Source organism: Pelophylax lessonae (genome assembly GCF_965119305.1).
Source record: "Pelophylax lessonae genome assembly, chromosome: 3".
Lineage (NCBI taxonomy): Eukaryota > Metazoa > Chordata > Amphibia > Anura > Ranidae > Pelophylax > Pelophylax lessonae.
In genome coordinates, this window is record NC_138770.1 from 23,595,784 (window position 1) to 23,612,837 (window position 17,054).

A 17,054-nucleotide genomic window follows, 5' to 3' on the forward strand; every position below is an offset into this window, starting at 1 on the left:
CAACTCACCAAAGGTGTTTGACCCCTATTTACAGGAAGTCAAAAAACTCTGTATAGAGGACCAATTGGTTCCTCGGCTCACACCATACCGCTCCAAAGACCCCTCTGGATGTAGCTAGAGAAGTAAGGATGTACTCCACCAAAGATATTGAAAGGGCTTCTAGTGCAGTCATTTTATTGATGTTTCTTTAAAAGCGATATAAAAGATATTTTGCACTCACAGGTAACCGTGTCTGCCCGGCACGATGATTGCTACAGCATGTGTGGATGTGAACCGTATGGCGCCAGAGTTCCAACCATGCCTCCCTCTCGGTACTAGGCTTGAAAGGGAAGTCACCTGGAATTCAGGGAAGTGAGGAATCCCCGCTCAGGCATACGTTTCACCGTACTTGGCATCTTCAGGAAGTGACTGTTTCCGGTTTGCATTAATGAATGAGTGGGATTGGTTAAGCTCCTCCAAAATGAGGTGGGGGGGGGGGGGCAAACATAGGAATAGATGTTTGCCTCTATCAGGAAATATTCATCCGCACATGCTGGAGGAACCCTGGTGTATAATCAATCGTATATCATTCTGACAAACACCATGATAAAGTATAACATTTTAAAAATGTATTTATGGCGCTTATACAAAGAATATAAAAATATACATATCATAATTTTATGGTTGAGCAGACCACGCATGAGGGGTTCTACATTTAGATCTTTGAGATTTCACCTGCCGTAAAAAAATAATGTATAATGACTTTGCCCTACAATTAGGACCATGATTGATCTATTTACAAGTCAGATGGCAAAACTGCACTTCACTGAAAAGGGAATGTAAAAAAAAATGAAAGAGAGATAAATGTAAACAAGAGATTTCAAAAAGGAATAAAAACTAAAATGTAAAAAATGATGAAATCTTCCTGATTAAGACAATGTAATGGGGGGGGGGACCCCATGCTGTGGTGAGCCCGTTACATAGTAATAATGAACCTTAATAAAAGTATAAAAAGTTTTCTTAAGAAAAGGAAGTTGAAAATTAGTAATCAGTAATAAAGCAATTTAAATCCATATCAATGTTGAGGCCCTGGGGATACAGTGATTGGAGCCTATATAGCCATTGGGTCTCCATTTGGGAGACCTTTTTGGTCATATTTGTACCTCTCCAATAAGGACGAACTTTGTCTATACCCCACAATCTCAACAGTGACGGGTCCTGGTTGTGTACCGCTTTGAAATGGTTGGAGACATTATGATGTCTATACCCCTTTCTAATGTTCTCTATGTGCTCCCCCACCCTTTTGGCTAGTGTTCTTGTGGTGAGACCTATAAATTGGAGGTTGCGAGGACACATGAGTAGATAAGTGACATACCCGCTGTCACAGGTTAGGAGTTGTTTTATCTCATATTTTTTCCCCGTGACAACAGAGGGGTAAACTGTTTCTACTCCTGTTCCTGACCGTTCTACGTGCCTTGCACCTATAAAAACCAGTATGGTCCAAGGTGAGAGGTCTCTTTAGAGGCTGAGTTACATTTAAGGCCAATTCCGATTTATTCTTTGGAACTGACCCTTTGGAAGAGCCTTCATCCAACTTGTAGGATGACAACTCCGGGTTGAAATGTATCCATTTTGGTCAGTATCTTTAAAATGTGTACGGGTACTAAGATGATTTTCCAACTTGTAAATTTCCAAGTCAAGGAATTGGATTACCGATGTATGCCATGTACGGGTGCATTTAATATTGTACTCATTGCCTGAGCCTGAGCGAGCGACGTATGGCTACGTCGCTTTGCCCACCAGCGGCAGTGTGCCGCAGTAAATGTACAGTGGGCAGTGCTGAAGTGGTTAAAGGTGATCTCTGTGAGGTTAAAAATTCCTGTAGTTAAGTCTCTTTTTTCCTTTTCTTTTCTGCCACATCTACAACCTCTCCTCCTTTTCCTCCTGTGGGGTGTGGAGTTGGGATGGGGTATTGGGGCCCCCTTCTCAGGATAGGATACTGGTATCCCCCCTTGGTGACTACCCCTCTGGGGGTGTTCTTGCTGGACAATCTTGAAAGGTTCTCTCCATTCCTCCCCTTGTGAATCGTATTTTCTATAGGGTGGTCTACCTCTTCCTCTGTTGTTCCCCCTAGAGTTACCCCTGTGTCTGTGTTTTATTAATAGAGATAAGAGTGATGTCATGTGACCTCCCAGAATCCTCCTCACCTCTCCGGTTAGGTCTGTGTTTTATTAATAGAGATAAGAGTGATGTCATGTGACCTCCCAGAATCCTCCTCACCTCTCTGGTCAGGTCTGTGTTTTATTAATAGAGATAAGAGTGATGTCATGTGATCTCCCAGAATCCTCCTCTCCTCTCCGGTTAGGTCTGTGTTTTATTAATAGAGATAAGAGTGATGTCATGTGATCTCCCAGAATCCTCCTCACCTCTCCGGTTAGGTCTGTGTTTTATTAATAGAGATAAGAGTGATGTCATGTGACCTCCCAGAATCCTCCTCACCTCTCTGGTCAGGTCTGTGTTTTATTAATAGAGATAAGAGTGATGTCATGTGATCTCCCAGAATCCTCCTCTCCTCTCCGGTTAGGTCTGTGTTTTATTAATAGAGATAAGAGTGATGTCATGTGATCTCCCAGAATCCTCCTCACCTCTCCGGTCAGGTCTATGTTTTATTAATAGAGATAAGAGTGATGTCATGTGACCTCCCAGAATCCTCCTCACCTCTCCAGTTAGCAGGTGGATGATCTCCAGGGTGAGGTTTAGTATCTTCTCAGTCATGTGACTCTGGTCCTCCTCCATCCTCATTTGATCTATACAGGTCTCCTTGTAGACGGATAACTTTGGGAAAAGAAAGTAAGAATTACCAGTATGTGGATTTTATTGGTCACACAATGGGGGATGGGGATGTAAGGGGGGTAATAGGAGGGTTGCTGTACATTTAGGAACTACTGCACCCATGGGAACACATTTAGTTTGGACTATTTAGAGTTTGCTACATTTTTGAAGTTCCGGGACCCTCTTCACCTGCCGGATCAGAAATTCCTTTTTCTCTGTTGGGTTTGTTTTTATTTCTGAATTGGATATAATTAGTATTAGTTCTGCAGACAAGGAATGATAAATACAATCCTTCCTTTGACTTGTTTGCTCTGAGGCAGTGCTGTGAGGTCAATGTCGGGTCATCATGAAGTCCAGGAAGGGGAACTTGCTGACTTTTGGCCGGAGTTGCCAGCTAATCATGATAATTGCCAGAACTCCGGCTGCAAGGCTCCAATCTCCGGCAGCCTGCTGACTGACAGGAGTGATGTCACTGTCACTCTCTGCTGTAAGAGACGGGATTGGATAGCTGGTGGAGTACAGAGCTGTAGGGGAGGAGTCTCTTCTGTTTTCTCCAATAGCAGCCCAGTGTGGGTAGGAAAAGGACAATATTTGATAGGGGTTTTTCTCTTGGTCTATTTTGTGTCCTGCAACATATTCCTTGACCAGTGAGATTATGAGGGCTTCCTTCACTTGCTGGTAGTAGTTCTTTAAGGAGTTCAGAAAAGTAAGTGCAGGTGGGGTGGGAGAACCCTCAGAGACCAAGAGCCCATATGAGCCTAAAAGCTCCTTCTTACCTTCGTGCCTCACAGGTCCCCACAGCAATTCAGCTGCACTAACCTCTCAGAGGTCAGATCTAATTGATCTTTATTTTATCACCATATAGAGCATTGAATTACTAGCTCCAGAAGAAGCTTAATGCGAAACATGTCGAGCAACTTGGCTCAATGAAATATTGTATTTATGTGCAAACACATCGCTCGATCTCCCTGGGAAGGCAGCACATCTACCTGTCACCTTCGGTGGATCGTCCCGATGTGAAGTATCTCTTACTTTACCATGTTACCTCAATAATCTGTACTTGTTCGTTATAACTCAGCAATGTGATTGCTATATATCTTAGATGTTTTGTACATTCGCGCCTTTTTTTGAGACAATGTATATGTTGATTTTGTTTTTTCTTTTGGCGTTTTAAAAGTGTGAATTAATAAAATGTTTATGTTTTATATACCCAGTGCCTTTAAAGTCCATGTTCTTTCTCAACGTTCCTATTTAACCTCTCAGAGTTGTTCACCCCTATCACTTACTAGGAGGCCCCCAGAGTCCTTCTGCTACACTATCCCCCCTGAAATCAGATAAAGTAAACCCTCAGAGGCTCTCAGAGTCCTTTAGTCCCACTAATTCTTCAGAGGTACCTCAGCTCCTCTAGTTTACTCAGAACCAGTGGCTGAACTACCGCGGTCGTGAAATTCATGTAAAAGTCACACCTGCGACCTGGCCCAGGTGTTACACCAATGCGGGGGGCACCAAGACCGCAGGAAGGATCCTGCTACCGGAGTAAAGAATCCCGGGATTAGTGGAGGCTCCTCCAGTGATCGCTGTAACAGACCCAACCGAGACTGGGACTTTTGTAGAGGACTAGAGGCAAGCCTCCTACCCACTGATTATGGCACATTGAGAGAGCAGATCATTCTCTAATAATAGACAACCCCATATTGGAGGCTGATAGCGAGGCTTGGATTAATTCTCTGAATAAAGACAATAAGGCTTCCCTTCTGGAGTGAATTGAGAGGTGTAATATTAATCTTTTACAGGTTAATAGTCAGAGGGAATATGGTGGTCCTCCTGCAGACTGGGTTGGAGAGGCTCCTTCACTTGGGGCAGAAGGATTTATCGAAGATATCCCTCAAGAGATCTATAGATAAATTTATTGCACCTTTTCAGACTGCTGGAACATTGCATGAGTTTTGGCTCATAGACTGTTTTAGGCTGTTGCCGGACAGTCTGAGGTGTGGTGAAATGTGCGTCTCTCCCATTGTGTGCCTCCTAGATGTGAATTCCCATTGTTAATTGAGTCACGTACTGTTTCTGTCTGTTGGCTAACTGTTGGAGGTTCCTACATATTAGTTTTGTGTCAACTCTACCTCATTATCTAAACCAGTGTGTGATGTTTTGGGTAAATATTTAGTTTTATTGTTCATGTGGTGACTGACCTAATTTTGAAGTGTATAAAAACCAAAAACCTGTATTTCTGTTCAATAAACAGTCATTTCTTTGGTTCTACCTCAACATCTTGTGTGTGTGTGTATAATGCTTGGGGTAAAAGGCTGGTATTAGCTCTTGGTCTCCTAGAAGGATTTGGAGGGCAGGAGGCACTGTGTGGCGGAAGAAACCAAGCTGTGCTAGGTTTTCCAAGAAGGATTGCTAAGAACAGGTTGTGCAGCACATTCAGCCTTTGCAGAGTCCCCTCCATACAGAGCCCCCTTGCTGTCCCTGATCTGCCACCAATGTGGGCTCAGCACCCTCCAACATTAGCCAATAGCCAATGGGAAATTAACTGACGGAGAGAGCCTGGGACCAGTGGGTCAGGGAGGCCCTTCATGGTTTCTTGCACCAAGGCCCTGAAGGTTCTAGTTAAGCCTCTGCTCAGAGCCCTTAGTATTTTCCTCCCTCTGACAATGACGGAACATTCTTCATGACAGGCTGGGGAATGTTTTCTTCCTCCTGACCAGCAATGTAAGGGGCTCCATACTCCGGACCCCTGCACTCCATCGTTGTGTTGACTGCATATTGTCATGATTGCCCATTGGCTGCCTGTGTAGTGTAATAATTTTTACAGAGTTTGTGGGGCCTGTTAATCAACAGATATCTCTGTAGCAGTAAGTGGGGAATACCAGCATAAGGAGCAGAAGAGCGAATCCCCCACCAGGTACTCGGTCACAGATACTCCGGTGGATGAGGGGCCGGATTACGCTTAGATATAAATAGAGAGGGCGCTCTCCTAACCTGGTGATATCCGATGTGTTTGGACTGGAAATCACCAATCTTTGTCCAGGAGGGCTATTGGTAGGTGAGGAGGTCTTAAAAACTGTTCCAACCCCGCCCAGATTCCTTAATCATTTATAGCCCAGAATTGCATCTTCTATATCATCATATATCACTAAATTCATACAAAACTTTATTTATAATCATCATAAATCACTTCCTGTCTGTATTCCATAGAGACTTCCTGTCTGGGTAGAAGTGAGATCACCATCTTGTGGAGCTCAGAGGAACTGCAGCCCTGAGAACTGTCTGGTAGTGTGAACACGGCCTTGTGCTGTGTGTGTATGTACTGTATATCCTTATAGATGGGTCATCTCCACTCCCACCAAGGTAGATAGAAATATATTACTGCCTAGTCCAGCCTTTCTTGGGCAGGGTTCCTCCAAAGCTATTTTGGAGCCTCTTATTAGGAGAGTGATGGAGGTCTATTGAGCGCACAATCTGAGTGCGAGCACCAAGAAAGCACACACTTGGTGTTTGGGGAAGGAGGTGTTTTGTAGTCCACTACACATGGTTTGCTGTAGCATATACTGAGATATGGAGGAGGAAGCTCTGGAGGGTTTGGAGACATTTATTGGTGGAGATATAATTTATTGAAGTATGAAGGAGACGTTGGATGGACTGTGATGTCACTCTATGGTTGATCACAGGATACTGATGAGGTGAAAGCGTGGATTTATCACAGATGTTATCACATCTTTTACTTTGGTGATAAGAGGGCGGGATTTATGGATATAAGGGGAGGAGTCATTGTATTTATTACCGATTTCCCGATGCTGGACGATGCAAGAAGCTGACACTCTATAAGAAGTCTTGTCTCTGCCAGCTGGGGAAATAGCGAGTGGGAAAACGAGTTGTTGAGGATTTGAATAGTAAACTCCTTCATTGTTCCTGGTCAGCTGGGGAAATATTGACTCCCAGACCTTCCCAGCCAGAAAACTGGTCGGAGGATTGGAATAGTAATCTCCTTCATTGTTCTCAGTTGGGAGTGTCGGGGGTTTCATTGACTTGTATCCAACTTCACTTCCACAACAAACTCTTCCCTAGGAATCTATGAATTGGGGGATAGATTGTGTCCGTGGCCCCAAAATTACCTGCACTGGGTTTTTTACTGACATTTTCTGTTTCCTAATCCATTGCGCTAATATCGTGTGACATAAAACATTGGAACTACCGCCATTTTATTCTCTAATAGGGAAATGGGTGCTAATAGGCTGCAGGAGATCTGCTGAGACATAGAAAGGGAAATGGGTGTAAATAGGCTGCAGGAGATCTGATAAGAGAAAAGGAGGTGGTTGAAATGAAGCAGATCTCCTGCAGCCTATTAGTATCTATTTCCTCTGCTGAGAATAAAATGGTGGTGAAATTATTTTTCCTTTATTTCATTATATTTATCTTACTAAGATGTGTGTTCATTTGCCACCCGAACATTATACCACTCCCCCGAACATTATACCCCCCACCAGAACATTATACCCCCCACCAGAACATTATACCCACCCACCAGAACATTATACCCACCCACCAGAACATTATACCACCTACCAGAACATTATACCCACCCACCAGAACATTATACCACCTACCAGAACATTATACCCACCCACCAGAACATTATACCCACCCACCCGAACATTATACCCACCCACCAGAACATTATACCCACCCACCAGAACATTATACCCACCCACCAGAACATTATACCCACCCACCATGACATTATACCCACCCACCAGAACATTAGAACTACCTTCTAGTATTGAGTAGGTCCCCCTGTTGCTGCCATCAAGCCATGGACTCCACCAGACAAAGCATCACACTGCCTCCGCCGGCGCACACACACACCTAATTGCCCACATCCATTGCAGCCCCATACACAACAAACTGCAATGCCCATTTCTTTGCTTTAAAAAAACAACAACTTCAGGGAAAACATGTTTAGTTGCTGCCAAATATGCCCCTCCCACTTCCAGATGACATTGTAATGAGATAATCTATATTATTCACTTCACCTGTCAGTGGTCATAATGTTATGGCTGATCAGTGTACAGTACATACACACTAAAATATGTGGATACATTCATCTATAAAGTGTTAGGTGCTCAGAATAATATTCTCTACAAATCTACTGCTTCCACTTCACACCTACTTCATTCATATAATAATAGTTGCAGCTATGTTAAATAAACTAAAAACCTGTGAAAATTCATGTAATCATACAATAATTTGTGATCAATATAGTGTTCTCTGCAAGTTCACTGCTTTCACCTTGTAACCATTTCAATTAATTTATTTTGCTAAATTAAATCCACAAATGAATGAAAAGTTGATAAGGTGTGAAAGTTCTCCGTGCTCCAAACTGTGCCAGCTGTAGTGTAGCCACGCCTTCTTCCACCTCTTACACACGTGATGGTGAGGGCGCCCCCTTAGTAGTGCTTCCCCACTCACCAGAGCAATATGACTCCCAGCTTTTCATCTACCAGAGTCACAAACATCCTTCACACTCTCCTCACCTCCGATGGCAAAGGAACTGGATCCTCCTCGCTCACTCCTGCAAGTCTCCCTCCTAGACTCGGCTTCCTCCTCCGACCGCTGTTCCAGCAGGAGCTCCGCCTCTTCATACACACTCAGGGAGGAGAGAAAGGGGAAGGATATACAGTACATACATACACAGCACAAGGCCGTGTTCACACTACCAGACGGTTCTCAGGACTGCAGTTTCTCTGAGCTCCACAAGGTGGTGACCTCACTTCTACCCAGACAGGAAGTCTCTATGGAATACAGACAGGAAGTGATGTCAGGTACAGACAGGAAGTTCCGGGTGAGAGGTGAGACGGGAGGACGTTGAGAGAAGACGTTGCTGGAAGAGGCAGCAGCGGAGGTAAGAAGATCTTATTTTCTATTTACACCCAGTAACCTCCCCCCCATCATGTACGTCCTCTTCCTCCATAGTCACTGTGACCTCTTTTATCTCCAGCAGATGATGATACACACATATATAGTGTGGAAACCTAGATTAACCCCTTCAGGGTTAGAACATTTCCCCACTTTTGGGGCCAGAACATTCTCTTTATTTTGGAGATAAATTCTAGTAATATGTTCCTCTCAACAAACAGCACTAACAATAAATAGACAAGACAATGACCATCCTGACTAGAGATGGGCTCGGGCGTGTTCGAGTTCGCACGTGTCCGATCCCGCCAGGAAGCCGACACTGCACTCCGCTAATCACAGGCAGTGAGACATTTCCCGATCTGGAGCTGCACAGATCAGTAAATGTCTCACTGCCTGTAATTAGTGGACTGCAGTGTCGGCTTCCTGGCGGGATCGGGCACGTGCGAACTTGACCACGCCCGAGCCCATCTTTAATCCTGACCATACATGGCCTACAAAGGGCAATTATTACACAACACAGGTAGCAAATGGGCAATCATTACAATATGCAGCCAACACAATGATGGAGTGCAGGGGTCAGGATTATGAAGCCCATTACATTGCTGGTCAGGAGGAAGAAAACATTCCCCAGCCTGCCATGAAGAATATGTTCTATCATTGGTGTCAGAGGGAGGAAAATACTGAGGGCTCTGAGGGAAGGAGAGGAGCTGAGGGGATGTGAGGGTTTAGTGAAGCTGGAAGACTTTAGGGGCCTCTGTATGTATATAGGTATTTACCTCTGTATGTAATGTGTCTGAAGGACTCTGAGAACCTTGAGGGGGTAGTCAGACTTCAGGGCTCTGAGGGAATAGGGGGCTGGAGGGCTCAGGCGACTCTGAGGGACAGAGGGGGGTCTATGATTTTTCCTCCCACCCCACCTGAACTTATTTTTCAGACCTTACAGAACTGGCAATCTAAAAGTCCCACTGGTCATGTGATTTTTTCTGTACAGGGTTCATACGGTCCTGGAAAAGTCATGGGATTTTTACATGACCCTTTCCAGGCCTAGGAAAGTAATGGAAAATTTGTAAACCCCACTAGGTTTTGGAAAAGTAATGGAATATGAGTCAGAACTCGCCACTGTGGAGGAGCGGGGAGCGGATGTTTAATTATTTTATTGCTTAATTATTTTATTCCACATATTTAATTTGGTGTAAGCGTCTATGTCCTTCCGGGTCCACGGTTTGCCTTACTGTCACTGGCCAGCAGCAGCCGCAGCCGAGGAGATGAACCAATCAGGCAGCGGGGAGGGCCGGCCGCGGTTTGCCCTGAGACTTTGACTGGCCAGCAGTAGCAGCTGGGAGATTACAACCAATCACACAGCGGAAGCGCATAGTCACTAGAGGACGGGCCGGCCGCATGAACGTGATGATGGGGGGTGCGGTAAACAGAACGGTTACCACCCCCTTCCGCGTCATCACGTTCATCTGGCCGGACCGCCCTCCAGTGACTATGCGCCTCCACTGCGTGATTGGTTGTAATCTCCCGGCTGCTGCTGCTGCTGGCCAGTCACAGTCTCAGTGCAAACTGTGGCCGACCCTACCCGCTGCCTGATTGGTTCATCTCCTCGGCTGCTGCTGGCCAGTGACAGTAAGGGCAAACTGCGGACCCAGAAGAACACCTACCAGTCCTATGCGCTTACAACAATGTAAAATATATGTCAATAAAATTATTAAGCATCCAATCCAATGAGTGGCGCCTGTTTGTGAGACTGTAGGTTCGGCCTAAGAGTAGTAAGCGCCGCATTTTGTGCATTTAACTGTCCATCCATATCACAGTGTCCAGCTGCACCTTCATGACTGCCTGAACTGCTTTATTCCGGCAAGCAGGAGCGCCCATTTAATGTTCTTTCTCCAAGAGTAAGTGCCGCATTTGTGCATCAGATCTGTGCCATCCACACCAGTCTGCCTGCACCTCATGACTGTGGCTTGGGCCTAAAAGAGTAAGTGCTGCATTTTGTGCATCTGACTGTCTGTGCCATCCATACCAGTCCGCCTGCACCTCCTCCATTATGACTGTGGCTTGGGCCTAAAGAGTACAGTGCCTTGCAAAAGTATTCGGCCCTCTTGAACTTTGCGACCTTTTGCCACATTTCAGGCTTCAAACATAAAGATATAAAACTGTAATTTTTTTGTGAAGAATCAACAAGTGGGACACAATCATGAAGTGGAACCAAATTTATTTGATATTTCAAACTTTGTTAACAAATAAAAAACTGAAAAATTGGGTGTGCAAAATTATTCAGCCCCTTTACTTTCAGTGCAGCAAACTCTCTCCAGAAGTTCAGTGAGGATCTCTGAATGATCCAATGTTGACCTAAATGACTAATGATGATAAATAGAATCCACCTGTGTGTAATCAAGTCTCCGTATAAATGCACCTGCACTGTGATAGTCTCAGAGGTCCGTTTAAAGCGCAGAGAGCATCATGAAGAACAAGGAACACACCAGGCAGGTCAGAGATACTGTTGTGGAGAAGTTTAAAGCCGGATTTGGATACAAAAAGATTTCCCAAGCTTTAAACTTCCCAAGGAGCACTGTGCAAGCGATAATATTGAAATGGAAGGAGTATCAGACCACTGCAAATCTACGAAGACCTGGCCGTCCCTCTAAACTTTCAGCTCATACAAGGAGAAGACTGATCAGAGATGCAGCCAAGAGGCCCATGATCACTCTGGATGAACTGCAGAGATCTACAGCTGAGGTGGGAGACTCTGTCCATAGGACAACAATCAGTCGTATACTGCACAAATCTGGCCTTTATGGAAGAGTGGCAAGAAGAAAGCCATTTCTTGAAGAAATCCATAAAAAGTGTCCTTTAAAGTTTGCCACAAGCCACCTGGGAGACACCAAACATGTGGAAGAAGGGGCTCTGGTCAGATGAAACCAAAATCAAACTTTTTGGCAACAATGCAAAACGTTATGTTTGGGGTAAAAGCAACACAGCTCATCACCCTGAACACACCATCCCCACTGTCAAACATGGTGGTGGCAGCATCATGGTTTGGGCCTGCTTTTCTTCAGCAGGGACAGGGAAGATGGTTAAAATTGATGGGAAGATGGATGGAGCCAAATACAGGACCATTCTGGAAGAAAACCTGATGGAGTCTGCAAAAGACCTGAGACTGGGACGGAGATTTGTCTTCCAACAAGACAATGATCCAAAACATAAAGCAAAATCTACAATGGAATGGTTCACAAATAAACATATCCAGGTGTTAGAATGGCCACGTCAAAGTCCAGACCTGAATCCAATCGAGAATCTGTGGACAGAACTGAAAACTGCTGTTCACAAACGCTCTCCATCCAACCTCACTGAGCTCGAGCTGTTTTGCAAGGAGGAATGGGCAAAAATTTCAGTCTCTCGATGTGCAAAACTGATAGAGACATACCCCAAGCGACTTACAGCTGTAATCGCAGCAAAAGGTGGCGCTACAAAGTATTAACTTAAGGGGGGCTGAATAATTTAGCACGCCCAATTTTTCAGTTTTTTATTTGTTAAAAAAGTTTTAAATATCCAATAAATTTCGTTCCACTTCATGATTGTGTCCCACTTGTTGTTGATTCTTCACAAAAAATTACAGTTTTATATCTTTATGTTTGAAGCCTGAAATGTGGCAAAAGGTCGCAAAGTTCAAGGGGGCCGAATACTTTCGCAAGGCACTGTATGTAGTGTGGAGAACCTAGATCAACCCCCTCAGGGTCAGAACATTTCCCCACTTACATATATATTTTTATCCTTACCTGTCTAGACAGAAACCTGTATAGATCGAGTGACAGAACGAATGAGGATGGAGGAGGACGGGAGTCACATGACTGAGAAGATACTAAACCTCACCCTGGAGATCATCTACCTGCTGACCGGAGAGGTGAGGAGGATTCTGGGAGGTCACATGACATCACTCTTATCTCTATTAATAAAACACAGACCTGACCGGAGAGGTGAGGAGGATTCTGGGAGGTCACATGACATCACTCTTATCTCTATTAATAAAACACAGACCTGACCAGAGAGGTGAGGAGGATTCTGGGATTCTAACATGATATTCCTGTTAATTCTCCAATACAGAGATTTTCTCCTCTGAAGTCAGGTGATCATATGACCATCACAGTGCCTCCATGTGACTCCCTAAGACCTGAGAGACACAACATGCAGAAGATTCTAGAAGTCACCAAGAAGATGATGGAGCTGCTGACAGGAGAGGTGAGTGGTGCTGGGAATTCTGGGACATTATCCAGTAACAGACAAGGGATGTGTCTGGATGGTGACTGTATCATTGTGTGTGTCAGGTTCCTATAAGGTGTCAGGATGTCACTGTCTATTTCTCCATGGAGGAGTGGGAGTATTTAGAAGGACACAAGGATCTCTACAAGGACGTCATGATGGAGAATCAGCCGCCCCTCACATCACCGGGTAAGAGGAGACTTTATTGTAAAGGAGAGAGCAGTACGGAGGATCCACCTAGATCCCCCCATCATCTGATAAACACATAGAAACAATGTATTCAGTCAGTGTGTGTGTTTCCTACAGATGGATCCAGTAATGGGAACCCACCAGAGAGATGTCCCCATCCTCTGTATTCCCGGGATTCCACACAGGAAGGTCACACCATCCCTCACCATCATCAGGTAGATGTCTGATAATTATTGGTAGTTATCATTTATAAGCAATCGTGTTTTTTTACAATGAAAATTTTATTATATCTTTCAGAATGAAAACTCCAAGGATAATATTGTTGTAAAGGAAGAGTATAAAGAGGAGGATGAGGAGTATGGAGTGATGGAGGAGTTTTCAGAAGGACACAAGGATATGATGGAGCCACCGAATACCAGAAACCCACCAGAGAGATGTCCCCGTCCTCTGTATTCCCGGGATTCCACACAGGAAGGTCACACCATCCCTCAATGTTACAAGGTTGGTGGGACGGAGTATCTACAACATGGACCTGTGGAGGGATGTGTGTGTTTTTTACGTAAGCTTATATCTTCCAGATGATATTCTCTCTTATTTTCTTGGTTTAGAGTGGAGATCCAATCGATATAGAATTTGAGGTTAAAGCAGAAGAAGAAGAGACGTATGTGAGGGATGATCAGCAGTCTATGGAGGAGGATGGAATAACGGGGACATTTATAGAGGAGGACACTCCTACAGAGATCAGCACAGGTGGGTCATTAACACTAAATACATTCCTCCACCCATACTGCTCACTGATTGGTCCAGAGTAGGGCAGGGACTGGGTGATATCAGCCTGTAATACCCTGGTCACTTTCCTGAGCTGTGTTCCCCGTCCTGTATTCCTGTATTTCTCTCAGATAATCTTCCTTCTCTGCTGCAGACACAATTTTTGTATCTAGACTGGATTTATGGAGATTCTGGGGTTCAGCTGGCAGCAAAATGTTGTTTTACACCATAGATGATCCTTGCCTTGGGCGCCTGGGGTATGTACCTTGGTTCTTCTGCCCCATGCCCGGGTCTAGCATGATCTCTGACAGAACAATTCTCCCGGGGTACTTGCTCTGTTATTTGCTGGCTGTGCCGGGTGGAGGGATATGTCTGTATAGTCTCACACCCAAGTCACTGAGTGCAGTCTCAGGAGATGGGAGGCAGCGGTGTGGGACCTCTGTAACTTATCCCAGATAAGTAAACATTTAAGCCACCACTGATTACTGAATATCAATATTATGACTCCTGACCCCTGCACTATATACTCTATGTTGTACATTACATACTCTATGTTGTATATTACATACTCCTGATCCCTGCACTATATACTCTTTGTTGTACATTACATACTCCTGACCCCTGCACTATATACTCTGCTGTACATTACATACTCCTGATCCATGCACTATATACTATATGTTGTACATTACATACTCCTGACCCCTGCTCTATATACTCTATGTTGTACATTACATACTCCTGACCCCTGCACTATATACTCTATGTTGTACATTTCATACTCCTGACCCCTGCACTATATACTCTATGTTGTACATTACATACTCCTGACCCCTGCACTATATACTCTTTGTTGTACATTACATACTCCTGACCCCTGCACTATATACTCTGCTGTACATTACATACTCCTGATCCATGCACTATATACTATATGTTGTACATTACATACTCCTGACCCCTGCTCTATATACTCTATGTTGTACATTACATACTCCTGACCCCTGCACTATATACTCTATGTTGTACATTTCATACTCCTGACCCCTGCACTATATACTCTATGTTGTACATTACATACTCCTGACCCCTGCACTATATACTCTATGTTGTACATTACATACACCTGATCCCTGCACTATATACTCTATGTTGTACATTACATCAGTGGCGTAACTAGAACCTTCAGGGCCCTGATGCAAGAAACCATAAAGGGCCTCCCGAATGGGGCCCTTCGCTCCCAGCCTGGTGGCGGAACGCAAATGCAATGTTTGTGTGGTAGTTCTGCCATTGGTCAGTAGTTTTTATTTTTTTTTTATTAAATTTTTCTACCATTTGCTTTATTCATTTTTTTAGGAGCCCCATTGGGGGGCTTTGGTGAAATATCAGGAGTCTCAACAGTCTAAGGCTTGCTTCACATTACTCTGTGTCACAGAATACGCGTAAATTGCACGTGTTCCCGACACGCAGACAAACATGCAGAGGTGTCATTCATTCTTAATGGTACCCCTACACATTGGCAAACCTGGTGCTTTTTTGCTGAAGCACAATAAAAAAAAAAAAAGGGAATTTTTTTCCCTGTGTTTCTGTGGGGCGGCCCACTGAAATGAATTTGCTGCCCTATACACAGCACACAGCTGCACAGATGTGAACCAAGGGCCTGTTCACATGTGGGGTTGAGGGGTGGTAAAACCACACGCTTTAACTGTGTTTTTACCAACCCCAGCTGTTCACCCTGTAGCTGCAGAGACAGCACTGGGGCTGGGTCCACCCTTTTCTGAAGCTCTTCTGTGACTCACACTGTCAGGACGGAGCCATCGGCTCCTTCTGACAGCTCCGCTGGCATACACAGGCTCAGCGGCACGGGGGGGGGGGGGGGAAGGCTGGACGCAATGATTGATTGTGCGGGCCGCAGGTTCCCCACCCCTGCATTCGGGGGTTAAAACAGGCAGTGAGGATGCAGCATATTGCCTTTTCACCGCCTGTCAAATGCCTCTGAAAAGCGATATGAGCATGGATCGCTTTTCAGAGGAATAGCATTTTCTTGCTGGTACTATGAACAAGCTGTAAAAAAAAATGACTTCTGATTGTACACATATATGGGGTCAGGATTAAAAGTAATGTGCACACACACACATAAACGCACATGTACACACATACACACACATATACATACTCATATATAAGCACATATACACACACACACATATATATCAACATACACACGTACATATATCCACGCACATATAAACACACACACACACATACATACATGCACACACACATATATAGATGCACATATGCACACACATATAAACACACACATACATACATACATACATACATACATAAATAAATAAATACACACACATATAAACATACACACACATACACATATACATAAACACACACACACACACACATATACATACATACAAACATAAATGCACATACATACAGAAAGCCTTTTTAAAAATGGCAGAGAGAGGACTGTACCTTCCTGTAACTTCCTGCCGGGTATTGGACTGTAGGGGGAGGCAGAGAGCACAGCACACACTCTGCTTTCACTTTCCAATCTGAGACCAGCTTCCTCTGTGCCGATTTACAGTTCGGCTGAGGAACGGGGAGCTCCGGTCTCCGCTCCGCTTGCCGCTCCTCATCTCTATACATACAGGGGGCCCTCTCAGGCCCCTGCAGCATGGAGCCCAGTTGCCATGGCGACCCCTGTACGTCCGCACCTGCATTACATACTCCTGACCCCTGCACTATATACTCTATGTTGTACATTACATAATCCTCACCCCTGCACTGTATACTCTATGTTGTACATTACACACTCCTGACCCCTGCACTATATACTCTATGTTGTACATTACATACTCCTGACTTCTGCTCTCTCCCCTCTACCCACTGCTATATATACACATAATATGGATTCTCTTTTGTTACACCCATTTCCTACCAGCTGGACATTTTATATTTGATGATTTGATTGGAGGACAGACTTTTACATGGTGATAATAATGTGATAACATCCTCCAACTTTGGAACCTTAAACAGAAAGTGATAATGAAGGAGGAGTCAGTAACCCAATGATGGTGGTC

General features: G+C 44.4%; 4 protein-coding genes across 4 annotated transcripts in view; 2 read left to right on the forward strand and 2 right to left on the reverse strand.

Moving 5' to 3' along the window:
• Window positions 1–17,054, reverse strand: part of LOC309550687 (uncharacterized protein) — a 411,684-nt gene that overhangs the window by 314,673 nt on the left and 79,957 nt on the right. The gene's annotated exons all lie outside the window — the stretch shown is intronic.
• The window catches only part of LOC309549786 (uncharacterized protein), a 304,712-nt gene that overhangs the window by 206,341 nt on the left and 81,317 nt on the right, over window positions 1–17,054 (reverse strand). The window lies entirely within an intron of this gene.
• LOC309550695 (uncharacterized protein) overlaps window positions 1–17,054 on the forward strand; it is a gene marked incomplete at its 3' end in the record, with an annotated part of 321,308 nt that overhangs the window by 147,568 nt on the left and 156,686 nt on the right.
• LOC309549794 (gastrula zinc finger protein XlCGF66.1-like) lies at window positions 12,554–13,409 on the forward strand (the record flags this gene model as incomplete). The annotated part of the gene is made up of 4 exons (XM_082250298.1): window positions 12,554–12,637; window positions 12,838–12,972; window positions 13,059–13,182; window positions 13,300–13,409. The coding sequence occupies 4 exons, from the start codon at window positions 12,554–12,556 to the stop codon at window positions 13,407–13,409; spliced, it is 453 nt and encodes a 150-aa protein (XP_082106424.1).